Source organism: Helianthus annuus, chromosome 2 (genome assembly GCF_002127325.2).
Source record: "Helianthus annuus cultivar XRQ/B chromosome 2, HanXRQr2.0-SUNRISE, whole genome shotgun sequence".
In the NCBI taxonomy this organism is placed as follows: Eukaryota; Viridiplantae; Streptophyta; class Magnoliopsida; order Asterales; family Asteraceae; genus Helianthus; species Helianthus annuus.
The window spans coordinates 167702291-167717973 of NC_035434.2; the positions used below are offsets into that span (position 1 = coordinate 167702291).

General features: G+C 36.4%; 1 protein-coding gene across 2 annotated transcripts; it reads right to left on the reverse strand.

The window, feature by feature from the left end:
- Positions 1 to 704: 704 nt before the first annotated feature.
- Positions 705 to 10156, reverse strand: LOC110927065. 2 transcript variants are annotated; one of them, XM_035985502.1, is made up of 9 exons: positions 9870 to 10156; positions 4156 to 4665; positions 3202 to 3364; positions 2507 to 2807; positions 2322 to 2406; positions 2152 to 2242; positions 1373 to 1452; positions 1017 to 1280; positions 705 to 852 (listed from the first exon to the last, which is right to left on the reverse strand). In XM_035985502.1, the coding sequence occupies exons 1-8, from the start codon at positions 9972 to 9974 to the stop codon at positions 1047 to 1049; spliced, it is 1569 nt and encodes a 522-aa protein (XP_035841395.1). In that variant the 5' UTR covers positions 9975 to 10156; the 3' UTR covers positions 705 to 852; positions 1017 to 1046. The 2 variants fall into 2 exon arrangements, with proteins under 2 accessions (XP_035841395.1, XP_022026350.1); XM_022170658.2 differs by having other exon boundaries at positions 705 to 1280.
- Positions 10157 to 15683: the final 5527 nt, after the last annotated feature.

The following is a 15683-nucleotide window of genomic DNA, read 5'->3' on the forward strand; positions in this document are numbered from 1 at the left end:
AGGTCGACTACTCGACCGCCGTCAGCCCCTTGGCTCTCCCCAGATGCAAGGAAACCCGACCTCCACACAACAGTAGAATAATCAGTAAAACCTCGCCTTCCATCTAAGTCGAACCGGCGCCACCCATATTCGCTCTTCACCTGGATGCCGTAGAAAATAATGAGGAGAGTGGGAATCAAACCTAGGTCACAAGAAACACCAATTCTTTCCCCAACCACTTCACTACTACCTCATTGGCTACCATATGTTAATTGAATTGGATGTTGTATTGCTGTATATCTTTATCTGCCAAGATGCTTATATATATCTATAAATACGAAACTTACATTTCCTGTACGTGAATATGTTTTAGTAATTTCAAGTTGAATATGTTAAAAAAAAAAATTAAATGTGTGAAAATACATTGACCCGACTCGCCATTTTTCTATTATCTTTTTGTGGTCATGATTACCTCAAAAACCTCATTTTAACTCTTAGTTTTACTAGTTGCAACGATAAGTTATCACTATTTACATGACACGACCAAAACCAAACATTCCGACGTTGAGTTTAGGCACATAAAAGCAGCGAGCAACCGACCCAGTGGAAAAAATGCTGGGCCCGCCACTTATGGCTAAGTTCCGTCGTTCCGACACTGTCACCGCCACCGGATACGTCGACTTATAGTGCCAATGTGTCTAACTTTTGATTTGAACAAGTAGAGATAACAAAACACAATACATAAATAAATTGAATTTTGAAGAAACTTTTCACTATTGTTCATCCTCTATATTTTGGCACTACATTCTTATCTCTATTAAAACTGCATTAATCATGATCTTCACTTCCCATTGTTTAACTACTTACCTACCTCTGACCAGTGGCGGACCCAGAAATTATTTGATGGGGGTGCGGATGAGGTGTTTAACCATATTTTCAAGGGGTGCGGTCAGGTTTTTTGCCTAAAATATACACTAAAATTTTTTTTTCAAGGGGTGCGGCCGCCCACCCTGGCTAAAGGGTAGGTCCGCCCCTGCCTCTGACAGCTTCTATATTCCCACTTTCACTTATAAGTGGACTGGAGGAACAGCATTAGATGATGATGAGGATGCAGTTTGGGTGTGTCTTGGCTGCGGACGTAAAACAATTTGCGAAACCATTTGCTGATCTAAAGTGTTGTTCTCATGTTGCCATCGTCTTTTTAATCTTATAATCTCAACGACAATTGAGCTGCCGCACATGGCAACCCCACACCCTGCAAATGTAGCAAGCAGAATCGACAAAACGGGCTGCACATGAACCTGAACACGCCATGCAAAAGACAACTACATAGTGAGTGTGTTTTCATATGTGTGTGAAAGAAATGGATGGGTGAGCTTTGTGGGATGCTTACCACGGAGTAGAAAATATGCGCAAAGGCTACGACAAAAGCGAACTGAATTGATGCGTATAGCCACACAAATCTTCTTCTAACTGTTAAAAGATTAAAATCTTATCAGAAGATTTACTTGTAACATTTGGTCCGTTTTGCGCATAAAGAGGAGTTGGCGTATTTTTTTTTTGTTGCCCCACGTGGAGACTTCCCAGGAGGTCACCCATCCTGGTACCGGTCTCACTCGAGCATGCTTAAGTGTGTAGTTCGTATTTCATAGGGGTGTAAACAAGCCCAGAGGCTCGAGAGCTACTCGTGATCGGCTCGGTTAAAAGCTCGAACGAGTCGAGCCTTAACGAGCCCGAGTCCGAGCTCGAGCCTGAAATAGAGCTCGTTTAGTTATCGAGCCTGAGCTCGAGCCTGAAATATAAAGCTCGGTTAGGCTCGCGAGCCCAAACGAGCCTAAACAGAATTTTAGTTTTTTATATATATAATATATAATAATGATGATGATAACATTGGTGAGCCGAGCTCGAGCCGAGCTTTGGCTCGCTTAATCGCTGTTGAAATGAGCTCAAGCCGAGCTTTTAGCTCATTTGAGGTTGTTCTCGAAATAGCTTGAGCCGAGCTCGAGCTTTGGGTTTTACTCGTGAGCCGAGCTCGAGCCTAGTCGGGCTCGGGCTCGGCTCGGCTCGTTTACACCCCTAGACTATTTCATCCACAACCATTGCGCCCAAAACGCACTGGTGATATTTGAGGTCCGGTAGATGAACTATGAACACCAAAGATTCACTACTTACCCATGGTTGAAGAGGTCATGGATGAAAGAAGGCCCAAAACACACGAAAACGGAAGAGAGAGCGCGATCGCACTCGTACCCATGTTCCCAACCTACATACAAAATGTGATTTTGTCAACATGCTAATATGCTTTTCAATAATCAGATAATTAGTTTTCTTGCGAGTCTTACGAGAAGCTGCTCAATGAAACAGAAGTATGCCAACATGCTAACGATAACAAGAATCGGCACTTCTTGCCACACCCTATAGACATCACTGCACAATTCAACGTGGACGCGGTTTTAGATCCTGACGCGTTAACTAAACTAAAAAAAAGTTGCAAAGAGTGGAAATCCGAATCATATGATTAACTTGCCCGTATCCGTTTATTTCCACGGGGCTAGATCTACTTGCACCAACGTTTCGGTTTATGACACTGCTCTGTATCCTTAGAAGTGTAACGGGTAGGTTCTCTACGTCTTGATGACACACATCACAAGTCTTGTTACCTTTGATGCTAAACCATTTTACAGCACAGTCTTTATGAGCTAACGCGAGTTCCCCTTTGCAACTGCATTCCATCTTCAAGGTTTCTCCGCCTTCACATAATTCAACTAAACATATCCTACAAACGGCTTCTTCTTCGGGTATGTCTTCGCCATCCTCATCTTCATTGTCTAAAAAATAATACAAAGTTGCTTAAATAAATCAAACAAATCATGTCATGTATGTAAATAGAGTAAAGTACACGGATGCTCCATGTGGTTTACCGAAATTATGGATTTGATCATAGCTTTTCAAAAGTACACAGATGGTCCCTGTGGTTTGCACCTTGTAACACATTTAGTCCCCAACTTTGACAAAATGCGTTAAAAAGTGCAAACGACAAGGACCATCCTTGCACTTTTGGCAAAGTTGGGGACTAACTGCGTTAAAAAGTGCAACCACTAGGACCATCCGTGTACTTTTGGAAAGCTAGGGACCAAATCCAAAATTTTGGTAAACCACATGGACCATCCGTGTACTTTACTCATGTAAATATGAATCAAAGATCCAGGATGTATTAGTTACCCGTGTCATGGGTTGGAGAAGGGGTTGGTAAAACGGTATTAGAATCTTTTACTCGTGGAGTTGAAGGAATCACGCGGAAAAAAGAATCCATTCGCTTGATACTTATATATTCGTTGAGAACTGGAACTGAGCGTGACCGAGCTATATGTCCTTGGACTTTAGTCTACAAACGAACCGCGTGACAAATATTTAAGTCTTTGAACAAAGGAGACTTTGGAGTTGTATCTAGGGCTGCAAACGAACCGAGCGTTCAGCGAACAATTCATGAATTGCTCGATGGGAAGTTCGTCTGTGTCCGTTTGTTTAATATATGAATGAACACGAAGAACACATTTCATTCGTTCAGTTAAATTAAATGAACAAAGATGAACAGAAGCCATGTTTGTTCATTTATGTTCATGAACGTTTGGTAGCGTGTTCGGTTATGTTCGTTTGTGTTCAATATTTCATTAGTGTTTTCAGTTTTTATATTTTATTGAAATACTTCAAATTCCAATAAACAAAAAATTAATAAGTATCAACGTATTTTATATTCAGTTCATGAACGCTTGTTAGTGTTCGTTTGTTTCCATTTGTGTTCATGAATGTTCATTTGCATTAATTGCCAAAATTACACAAACAAACACGAACACATTCATTTCCTCAAGGAACGAACACGAACACAAAATCTCGTTCGGTAAGCGTTCGTGAACACATATATTTTCTGAACAAACGAACACGGACAAGGTCTTGTTCGTGTTCGTTCAATTCGTTTGCAGCCCTAGTTGTATGCATTAGAAACAGACTTTGGGCAATTTTCAACATGTTCAAGACGCATTTTTCTTATTTGGCCCGTTTGAGATAAAACAAAATAGAAAATGACCCCTTTAAAGTAAACAGGTCGAAACTGCCACCTGACCACCTCTACACTCTACGGTCAACACGTAGAACTCAACGGGCCAAAAGTCAACATACCTCCAAATTAAGTGACCCACCAGAATTCCCAAGTACATATCCTTGATCCGATAGCGCAATGGGGGTAACAGGCAAAGAAGACGTCCTCTGGGGCGTAAACATTTTCGTAAGTGACCATGATCTCGGTATTGAACTCTTCTCATGCGTTACCGAAGCCAACGCTGCTGGAACCACATTACCATCAGTCCTTTCTGTATCCGGAACCGTATTCCTGTTCATAAAGTTCAGTTTTGGCAGTAAACTTTTCTTTGAAGATTTGGTTCTTGATGAACTACTAACAGAAGCTGCATTTGTTGTAGTTTCTGGCGGGCTTTGCGTTAGATTGAAGTTTACTTTCTTAGGAGTTGGAGTTGGTGTCGACGCGATCTTGATTTGAACAGATTCTTGAGATGAAGAGGGTTCTGATGTTGTTGTTGTTGTTCTTGATGGTATTTCAAGAAACAGATTTTGTTTTTTCCAGTTTTTCCCATTTGGTGTTTCGGTTGGATCGGTTGATATCTCTTCGTCAACCTGAAACGACGAAAAAATGCATCAGACGATTAAATCGATATATACTCCAAATGATGAGAGTGTTTAGCATTGTGTTATGAACGTATGAACATGAGTTCATGATCATTTTTTATCAGTGTTGTAAAAATCGCGACTAGTCGGCAATTAATCGCTAGTCGGCCAGTAACTAACTGAGTAATTTTTCGTTAATCAGCCAATTAATCGCTAGTCGGGCCTAGTCGGCCTAGTCGGACACCCAAAAATCGGCGATTCCGGCCAAATTCCGGCAAAAAACCTGTATATTCCGGCCATAACCTCTAAATTCCGGCCAATTTCCAACCAAACCCTGTGAATTCTAACAATAATCTTGTATACTTAAAAAAATGAGTTGAGTAAAAGTTAAAACCTAGCTACTTAAAATATATACCGATAAAAATGTGTATATGTATACATAAAACTGAAAATTACATATAAAAAACCCAATCCGATTAATCCCGATTAATCACGAGTAATCCCGAGTAGTCGCTAGTCCCCACCTCACCGGCCGACTAGCGACTAGCGAGTTCTCCAACCTTGGTTTTTATAGTTTAACTATAAATTGTCATTGATCAAGTGTTTGAAGTGAATTTTCTATTAGCAAAATGCAATGAAAACAATGTACAAAAACATCATTGCAATCCTCATATAGCATCCAAATAACTATATTATGAGCACAAAATTTGTTTCTTTATGGGTAACTGTAATTCTTTGGATTTATGATATAACTAAGGTTTTTATTTTCTAAGAAAAACATGAGTTTGAGCTCTTAGTTGTAGTCGATAGAGAAGAAAGCCTATGATGACCTCGATAAAAAGTTTTGGTTATGTCTACGAGTGCAAATGAGCCGAGCCAAGCCAAGCTTGAGCTCAATTAACTTATGAGAGCTCGGCTCGGTTCGAGCTTTGTTTTCAAAGCTCGAGCTCAGCTCGTTAGTAGTTTCTCAAGCTCGAGCCGAGCTTGGCTCAGGCTCGACTCGTTTATTATTAGTTAATATATTAAATAATAAAAATATAAGTAATAGACTGGTTTAGGCTCGAGAGCTCGATAAGTGAAGCTCGGTCTCGTGCAAGTTTACTAAATAAGCTTATTTTTAAGTTCGGGCTCGGCTCGGAAACAATTTTAAATAAACTCGACTCGGCTCGTTTACTAAACAACTTTAAATAAGGGGTAAATGTTATTGTATAATAATAACACTAATATCGCTCTAAAGTTCGACGAGCCCGACGAGCTTCACATTCTAGGCTCGAGCTTGGGCTTGATAAATAAACGAGCTTTGTTTCAGGCTCGAGTAGTTTCAAGCTTTTTCTCGAGCCGCTCGGCTCGTTTGCAATCCTAGTTATTTCACTGCACCCATAAGTAGTTTCATATAATATGGCATGATTCAGTGATTTGAATAAAGAAAAAAAAAACCTAAAGATTTCCGGGCATTGCGGTTAATAAAAAAAAAACACTATCTAGTACATATTCTTGTTTTGTTACAAGTAATATTTTGACTAGGATTATTTGATATCACATAATCATTTTCAAAACGCACCCTAAAGCTAACAACAAGGAAGTCGCCGCTCAGTGGCGGATGTAGTGTTATATTAGCGGTAGCACGGGCTACGGCTCAACCTCGTATTCTTAGTATAAAAATACCCTTCAACTCTGTCTACGTAGTGTAAAATTTTTGTTTTTTTTTTTCAGTTTTATACAAAAAATACCCTTGATCCTATTTTTTTTAATACCCCTAAATTTTTGGGCTAGATTGAATAAGGAAAAAAACCTAAAGATTTCCGGGCATTGCGGCTAATCAAAAAAAAAAAAAGAAAAAAAAAGAAAAAAAGCACTATCTAGTACATATTCTTGTTTTGTTACATATAATATTTTGATTAGGATTATTTGATATCACATAATCACTTTTAAAACGCAATACCAAACGCATCCTAAAGCTAACGACAAGGAAGTCGCCGCTCAGTGGCGGAGGTAGTGTTATATTAGGGGTAGCACGGGCTACGGCTCAACCTAGCATTCGTAGTGTAAAAATATCATTCAACTCCGTCTATGTAAAACTTTTGAAGACGATAACAAGAAAGATAACAAGAAAGTGAATGCTGTTGAAGACGAGGATCCTGAGGACGAAAACTACATATATAACACTACTGAGCGAAAAGTTCGGGGGGGGGGGGTCGGGTGCCCCTCCACGCCCCTTCTATACTTCGCCACTGTGGCTCGGGCTCGGCTCGTTTATTATCTATTAGTTAATATATTAAATAATAAAAATATAAGTAATAGACTCGTTTATGTTCGAGAGCTCGATAAGTGAAGCTCGGTCTCGTGCAAGTTTACTAAATAAGCTTATTTTTAGATTCGGGCTCGGCTCGTAAACAATTTTAAAGAAACTCGACTCGGCTCGTTTACTAAACAACTTTAAATAAGGGGTAAATGTTATTGTATAATAATAACACTAATATCGCTCTAAAGTTCGACGAGCCCGACGAGCTTCACATTCTAGGCTCGAGCTTGGGCTTGATAAATAAACGAGCTTTGTTTCAGGCTCGAGTAGTTTCAAGCTTTTTCTCGAGCCGCTCGGCTCGTTTGCAATCCTAGTTATTTCACTGCACCCATAAGTAGTTTCATATAATATGGCATGATTCAGTGATTTGAATAAAGAAAAAAAAAACCTACAGATTTCTGGGCATTGCGGTTAATAAAGAAAAAACACTATCTAGTACATATTCTTGTTTTGTTACAAGTAATATTTTGACTAGGATTATTTGATATCACATAATCACTTTCAAAACGCACCCTAAAGCTAACAACAAGGAAGTCGCCGCTCAGTGGCGGATGTAGTGTTATATTAGCGGTAGCACGGGCTACGGCTCAACCTCGTATTCTTAGTATAAAAATACCCTTCAACTCTGTCTACGTAGTGTAAAATTTTTGTTTTTTTTTTTTCAGTTTTATACAAAAAATACCCTTGATCCTATTTTTTTTAATACCCCTAAATTTTTGGGCTAGATTGAATAAAGAAAAAAACCTAAAGATTTCCGGGCATTGCGGCTAATCAAAAAAAAAAAAGAAAAAAGAAAAAAGAAAAAAAGCACTATCTAGTACATATTCTTGTTTTGTTACATGTAATATTTTGATTAGGATTATTTGATATCACATAATCACTTTCAAAACGCAATACCAAACGCATCCTAAAGCTAACGACAAGGAAGTCGCCGCTCAGTGGCGGAGGTAGTGTTATATTAGGGGTAGCACGGGCTACGGCTCAACCTAGCATTCGTAGTGTAAAAATATCATTCAACTCCGTCTATGTAAAACTTTTGTTTTTTTTTTTCAGTTTTATACAAAAAATACCCTTGATCCTAATCTTTTTAATACCCCTAAATTTTTGCGCTAGATCCGCCGCTGTCGCCGCTACCTTTTGAAATTCATAAACAACCCACATGTAAAAGCTAGTTTGAATTGCAAAAAGGAAACAACTTTTGGTTCTTTTTGCAGATTTGTTTGACAAATAAATGCAATCCAAATCATTCTACACTAAAATGAGTAATATCAAGCATATCACAACACAAATTTCAAGCTACATAAAGTAATCAATAGGATCCACAAGTGGGATTAAAAGTAAGATTACTTTCTTAATGTAAACAAGGATTAACCTTTTGTACTTGATTTACTCCCACATATCAGGAGCTTTTCACCAAAGATTGTTAGCAAAAAAGTCAAGTATAACATATCTTTCGCATATCTCGCATGAATCACCCTTGTTCTACCGAAGAGGGTTTCGAATTGTAACGTCTTTTGATTATTAAAGTTATGATTTCTTTGTATTTATAAGTGGAAATCATAAGTTGACATAACATGTGTTTGTTTGGTATATGTTGCAAGTGAAGTGCCAACATCATGTGTGTTCTTAAAGCAACCATCATGATTCATGAGGGATATAAGTCTTGAAACCAAAGTTTCAAACTAAATGATGAAAATTAGTTATAAAGATTTCAAAATTTAGAAGAAAAAAAAATTAAAATAATATCAAGAGAAAGAAAGTGTTTTTTGTCCATAGCCACTTTTGATAAAAGCATCAATTTGTTACATATGAGAAATTTCTTTATAAGGAATCTAAAAAGGTAACATGACCTAAAAAAAGACAACAACAAGTACAATTCACATGGCACTGAAATTAAGGAGTGAACCTAACTTCATTGACCTTCCTGCAAGTATATTTTTAAAATTAATAAAAAAATATTAATATGGGCGGAACCAGAAAGGGTTCGGGGTCGGGTAAATTTTTATTAGTTTTTATAGTTTGATCCTTAAATTATCGTCGGTAGAGTATTTAAAACGAATTTTCTATTGTAACCGGATTAAAAAGTTTTGGCTCATGATGCAAGCTTTAGCTTCTTTCATTTATTTATTTAAAAAACATGTATCATCTTTGGGCAAAATGCAATGAAAATAGTGTACAAAAACATCATTTCAATCCTCATAGAACATCCAAATAACCTTATTATGAGCACAAATTTTGCTTCTTTCAGATTATAATCACTATAATCAAACACTTGGCCAGCATGAAGCTTCAAGAAGTTGATATTAGAAACAAACATACCCATACGGCCCCACTGACGACCTCGGTAACCGTAACTTGTCAGATTTATGATATATAAAGTTTTTTTTAGAAAAACATAAGTTTGACACCTCGGTAACCGTTACAATATACCTTATGATGATCCCGATAAAAAAAGTTATAATTCTGTCACCCAGCGTGTGTATGCTAAAAACTTATATAAAGTTTTTTTTCCTTAGAAAAGCATAAATTTAACACATCGGTAACCGTTACTACATACTTTATGATGATCCCGATAAAAAAAAGTTATAATTCTGTCACTGTGTGTATGCTAAAAACTTATATAAAGTTTTTTTCCTTAGAAAAGCATAAGTTTAACACCTCGGTAACCGTTACTACATACCTTACGATGATCCCGATAAAATAAAAGTTATAATTCTGTCACCACTGTATGTATGCTAAAATCGTATAAAGATCATAACTTTAGCAATAATAATCTAGATTAAGAAAGACCCATAAATGATTTCATATAATAAGGCATAATTCAATGATTTGAACAAAGAAAAGACACCAACATCAAGAACATATGAATTAGTAAAACTGTAAGAAAGCAGGATAAAACAGTGAAAACCACCTTGTGAATTGGGATGACAACTTCTTGACTTTGTGATGAGCTTGAATCATGGTCTTGAGCTTGAGCTACAACCATGGTCATGTTATTCTCTTGATCAGAATTCATGTAAAGTTTTGAGATTTTTATTGGACACCAAGAAGTTGAAAACAAATATCTTGAAGAAAAATGGTTAAAGATGAAAGATAAAGAAAGAAAAGGAGGGTCTTTAATGGTTAAAACAAATATCACAGAGATGGTATGGTGGTATCATTTAAATCCTCATTATTTCTCTCACACACAATAAACACAGGAATGGGGACTACTTCAATACTCACATGCTTCTATGTCATGACTTTCTTGACATTAGTCAACATCCCCCCAACCCCCCCCCCCCCCCACACCAAAAAAAAAAACAAAAAAAAAAATTATAATAGAAATTTATATATACTTTTATTTTTCTATTTTATTTTTTTCATTTGTGTGCATTACTCAACTTTGATAATGATGTCACAATAGCTTAGTTGAGAATTCTGTTGTGTTACTTTCTTTTACCTAAACAAAGTTGAAATTGGACTACTTGTTACTTTTGAGTAACATGTGTAATAAGCAAGATTTCACTTTATTTAGTGGTTTTTAATTAATTGTTTTTTTATTTGTTCTTGAAGTTAGAAGTTAGAACAAACACAATTATGTATGTATGATTGACTTAATTAATTTGTAACTTTTCATAAAAAAGTGTTAATAAAAGAATGATAACTTAAATAAGAATTTAATGATATTTGGGACATGTCGGATAACTAATAGACTTTAATTATTATGGTTCATGTTTTGTTATAGTATGTTTTAAGGATTAACGACTTATGGGCTGTTTGGTAGCCTCTGAATGGTCATTAAGAGACTGTCTCTTAATGGAACCATTAAGAATTTTACCAATGAGAAGGTAGAAGAATGTGACATGTGATGATTTACCATTCAGATGTTACCTCTTAACCATTCAGACTTGAGGTTACCTCTTATTCATTCAGAGGTTTTAAACCATTAAGAGGTAGCATCTGAATGGTCATTAAGAGGGTACCAAACAGCCCCTTACTTATTAAGTGACGTTGAAACCGATCTAGTTTTAAACTTCTAGGATTCTAGATTGATTTCCATTTATATTATTGGATATATTTTTTTTTTTACAATGGATAATTGTGCCTCTATATAGATATTATATACTCGGTGCTAGTACAATGATAATGTTCATGAACCGTCCAAAAAAATGTGTCCAACGCTGATGGATAATCACGTAATTGCAAAACTTCTAGTCTCGTAAGCTATTTTTAAACTTTATGACGTATGACGTTTACCCGATATAGTAAAATATTATGATCTAATCCAAAACGGTGTCGGTTAAAGTGTCGAAAGCATCTTACTTGGTTACACAAGTAGCATAAAACGTGTATATTACTTTTTTTTTTTTGTGAATTTCACTAATATATATTATAGGTGATCTACCAACGATATTTTTTCCAAGTGATCAACTAGGTTATAACCCCGTGTATTACACGGGTTAGGGAAATAAAAAATCAAATAGTTAAGAACGAAGATTTGACAATTATAAAACGATATTTTTAAGACGCTTTTCTGATATCCAAACAAAATTTTGTGTCATGTATGATCAAAACTTGTGATGTTCGTCAAGTTTATAAATATAAAAGCATTTGAACCATCGATTAGAAGACAAACTGTATTATCGACTTTCTCACGAGTTTTAACAGTCATGTGAACATACATTTAATAACCTAACTTTTATTTAAATAATAGTGGTCTTAGTTTATTAGTTCTAAAAAAATTGTTGAAATGTCCAGTTAGGCATATAGCAATTAGTCAATTAGATAAACTTATAGCTACAAAATAAATAAATAATTTGTTAAGCAAGAAAATCGTTCCCTCCACCCTCGTTACGAAAATGCTCGGTATTTATTTCAATTATTAAATTATTAAGATATAATTTCTAACCTAGTAATTAATATAAATAAATAATAAGATATTTTAGGAAACTTTATATGTGATTTCTTAAATGTTTGAAGCATATATTAAATTTAATAATTTAAATTAAATGATAATTATCTGCAATTAAGGATTTAAGATATAATTTCTAACCCAGTAATTAATATAAATAAATAATAAGATATTTTATGGAACTTTATCCGTAATTTCTTAAATGTTTGAAACATATATTAAATTTAATAATTTAAAATAAATAATATTTATCTACATTTAAGGAATTTAGATTAATTTATAACTTAGTAATTAGTATATATAAATAATAAGATATTTTATGAAACTTTATCCTTAATTTCTTAAATGTTTGAAACATATATTAAATTTAATAATTTAAATTAAATGATAATTATCTGCAATTAAAGAATTAAGATATAATTTCTTACCTAGTAATTAATATAAATAAATAATAAGATATTTTATGGAACTTTATCAGTAATTTCTTAAATGTTTGAAACATATATTAAATTTAATAATTTAAAATAAATAATAATTATCTACAATTAAGGAATTACGATAAATTTCTAACTTAGTAATTAATATAAATAAATAATAAGATATTTTATGAAACTTTATTCGTAATTTCTTAAATGTTTGAAACATATATTAAATTAATTAATATTAAATAATAATTATCTACAATTAAGGATGGTCTAGAATAATGACAAGTGTCCTTTCATTGGTTTCTTTTATTATAGTAGATAGATTATGTATAGTTGGTTAATAAAAACAAAATTGAGCAACCAAATGAACTATAATCTATCTATTTGTTATCTTGTGATAATAGCTAATGAATATATAAAATTTAGTATATAATTAAGAAAAGAAGTTATGAGAAGAAAAGGTAGAATAAGGACACAAGAAATATATGAATGATAGTGATGGAACTTGGCATGGTGTCATGGTGTTAGAGAACAAATCAATATTGGGATTTTTGTGAATGATTAAAAATTTGATACTAATCGACTGTTTCAGGACAAAGTCAAATCCCATGATAATATAACTATATATTGTGAATGTATGATGTATCATGCACAGATGCACTTGTGCCATGAATACAACGTATGAACCCCAATCACATCCTCTTGGCGAGTCTGTTCGGGATCCAGATCCGGTAAACCTAGAGGTGCATGGGGATGGTACAATGCATGAGGATAATAATTGCATGGGTAATGACAGTGTGGCGGCTGAATTGTCTGGTGGTGGCCCACAAATTCTGGAAGAGAGAAGGAATGCTTTTTTGGATAATAATAAAGTTGTGGGCTCATCTCCTGCAATTGGGCTTGGTAAAAGATCCAGAGAAGTTCGAAGCCCACCATCAACTGGGTCTATGCAAGGACCTCCTATGAGAAATTTCAATCACGACTTTGAGTCTGGGGATACATCCTTCGACCTTAATCGCCCTGTCTCCTCCCCAAGGTGCTCAGTGTCTAGGAGATCGGTTGACAAGGATAACCCTGGGTCGAGATCGCCGCAAGTGGAATCCAATCAGCGGTTTTCGGATAAAAATCTACATAGGGATCAGAGTGGAGCTGTACAGGGAGCAGCGATCCTGGAGGACCTCAGTATTAGGGAGGAGATTCGAGCAACGGTGTCGGTCGGATCAAAGATTGGCATCAATCTGAATGGTTTCGAGGAAGCAACTAAGGTTAGTATTCTTGGAGAAGGTGCTAAAAATTGTGCCCAATGAATTTTCTTTCTATCAATATTAGGGGTATACGGGATTCCCGTAAAAGTGACTGGGTTAGGGGTTTGAAGACGACATACGGGATACATTTTTTAGCTATCCAAGAAACCAAAGTGGATGAATCGGCGAAATTTATGTTTAATTGTTTCTGGGGGCGGTCAGTATATAGATTGGAACTAGTAAATGCAGAGGGTCGATCTGGGGGCCTGGCCTGCCTTTGGAACCCGGCTGTGTTCTCTTGTGATAATGTGGTAAAAAATCGATTCTACCTAATCGTATCGGGCTTTATGTGTCAATCGGGAACTCGAATCAATTTGGTCAATGTATATGCATCTAATGATCCTGGTGTTCGAAGAAGTATCTGGGCAAATCTGGTGGAAATTAAAAACTCCATACAAGGATTGTGGGTATTTATGGGCGACTTCAACGAGGTTAGAGATGTGTCGGAAAGATGTAATTCGGAATTTGTTGCAGCTAATGCGGAGGCTTTCAATCACTTTATTCTGTCAGCGGGTCTTAGCGAATATAATATGGGGGGTGGTAAGTTCACTTATATATCCGATCGTGGAGATAAGTTGAGCAAGTTAGACCGATTCCTTGTCTGTCTAGGTTTTATGGAGAGGTGGCCAACAGCTTCAGTTCAGGTCCTGAACCGTGATGCTTCAGACCATAGACCAATATTACTCTCTACAACACCAACGGATTTCGGGCACATACCGTTTAGATGCTTTAATTCATGGTTGGAGCTTCCGGGTTTTATGGAGATGGTACATCATATTAGTCACAATTTCACTTTCAATGGTCCGGCAGATGTGGCTTTATCAGTAAAGTTGAGATGGCTTAAAAACAACATCAAGGTTTGGCTGAAATGGGAGCGGGAGCGGACCAATGGTGTGTATCTGGAAAAAAAGAATAGGATCCAATGCCTTGAAATAATTGCGGAGGAGAGGGCTTTGGGCGACGAAGAACTTACGGAAAGAGCTGATTGTATCAATGTCGTTTTGGATTTGGATCGACGGAAACAAATGGATGCAAGACAGAAATCTCGGGTTAGGTGGGCAATCGAAGGAGATGAAAATTCAGCCTATTATCACAATATTATAAACTCGAATATTAGTAATAATCGTGTCAATGGCCTTCTCATTGATGGAGTTTGGGTGACTAACCCGGTGGAGATCAAAGAAAATTTTTTCGAGTTCTTTTCTCAACAATTCGTGGAACCTATGTCTTCTAGGCCTCCCATTATTTGCAATCATCTGGCGTCTCTCACAGAATCTGAAGCAAGCTCATTGGTTGCACCGTTTTCTAACCAGGAAATTAAGAAAGCTATCTGGGATTGCGTGGGGGACCGTGCGCCTGGCCCAGACGGTTTCAACTTTAAGTTCATAAAGAGGAATTGGGATCTTTTTCAAAATGACTTTATCAGGATATTTCAGGAATTCTTCACCAAAGAGTCCATTAGCAGATGCTGTACGTCATCCTTTTTGGCTTTGATACCGAAAGTTAAAGACCCGGCTTCTCCTGCGGACTTCCGTCCTATCAGTTTGATCGGTGTTATTAATAAAGCAATTTCTAAAGTGTTGGTTAATCGATTAAAAATGGTTATCGGGAGGCTAATTTCGGAAGAACAATCAGCGTTTTTGGCCGGGAGGAATATTACGGATGGCCCCCTAATCCTGAACGAAGCCATAGCATGGATGAAAAAGGCGAAAAAAACGGGTATGATTTTTAAAGTAGACATTAATAAAGCGTATGACTCGTTAAATTGGAATTTCTTGGAATCCGTGATGATACAAATGAATTTCCCTGTTAAGTGGCGAAAATGGATCATGGCTACTCTTGATTCGGCAAGGGCCTCGGTACTGGTAAATGGGTCACCGACGATGGAATTCAAGTACGCTCGTGGATTACGTCAAGGGGACCCGTTGTCCCCGTTCTTATTTGTTATAGCTATGGAGGCACTCACAGGAATCATGAAAAAGGCTATATCCGAAGGTATTTTCGAAGGCCTTAGGTGCACGAACGACGGTCCACTCCTTTCACATCTTATCTATGCGGACGATGTCATTTTCCTCGGTAAATGGTCATTTGGAAATGCACTA

What these genes read in the sequence shown, in the direction of transcription:
- LOC110927065 (XM_035985502.1), bottom strand. Translation starts at nt 9,974, where the DNA reads ATGAATTCTGATCAAGAGAATAACATGACCATGGTTGTAGCTCAAGCT. An exon ending in GTGGAAATAAACGGATACGG is followed by an intron (nt 2,407 to 2,506) that starts GCAAGTTAATCA and finishes TGAATTGTGCAG; the next exon opens with TGATGTCTATAGGGTGTGGC. An exon ending in CGCATATTTTCTACTCCGTG is followed by an intron (nt 1,281 to 1,372) that starts GTAAGCATCCCA and finishes TGGCGTGTTCAG; the next exon opens with GTTCATGTGCAGCCCGTTTT.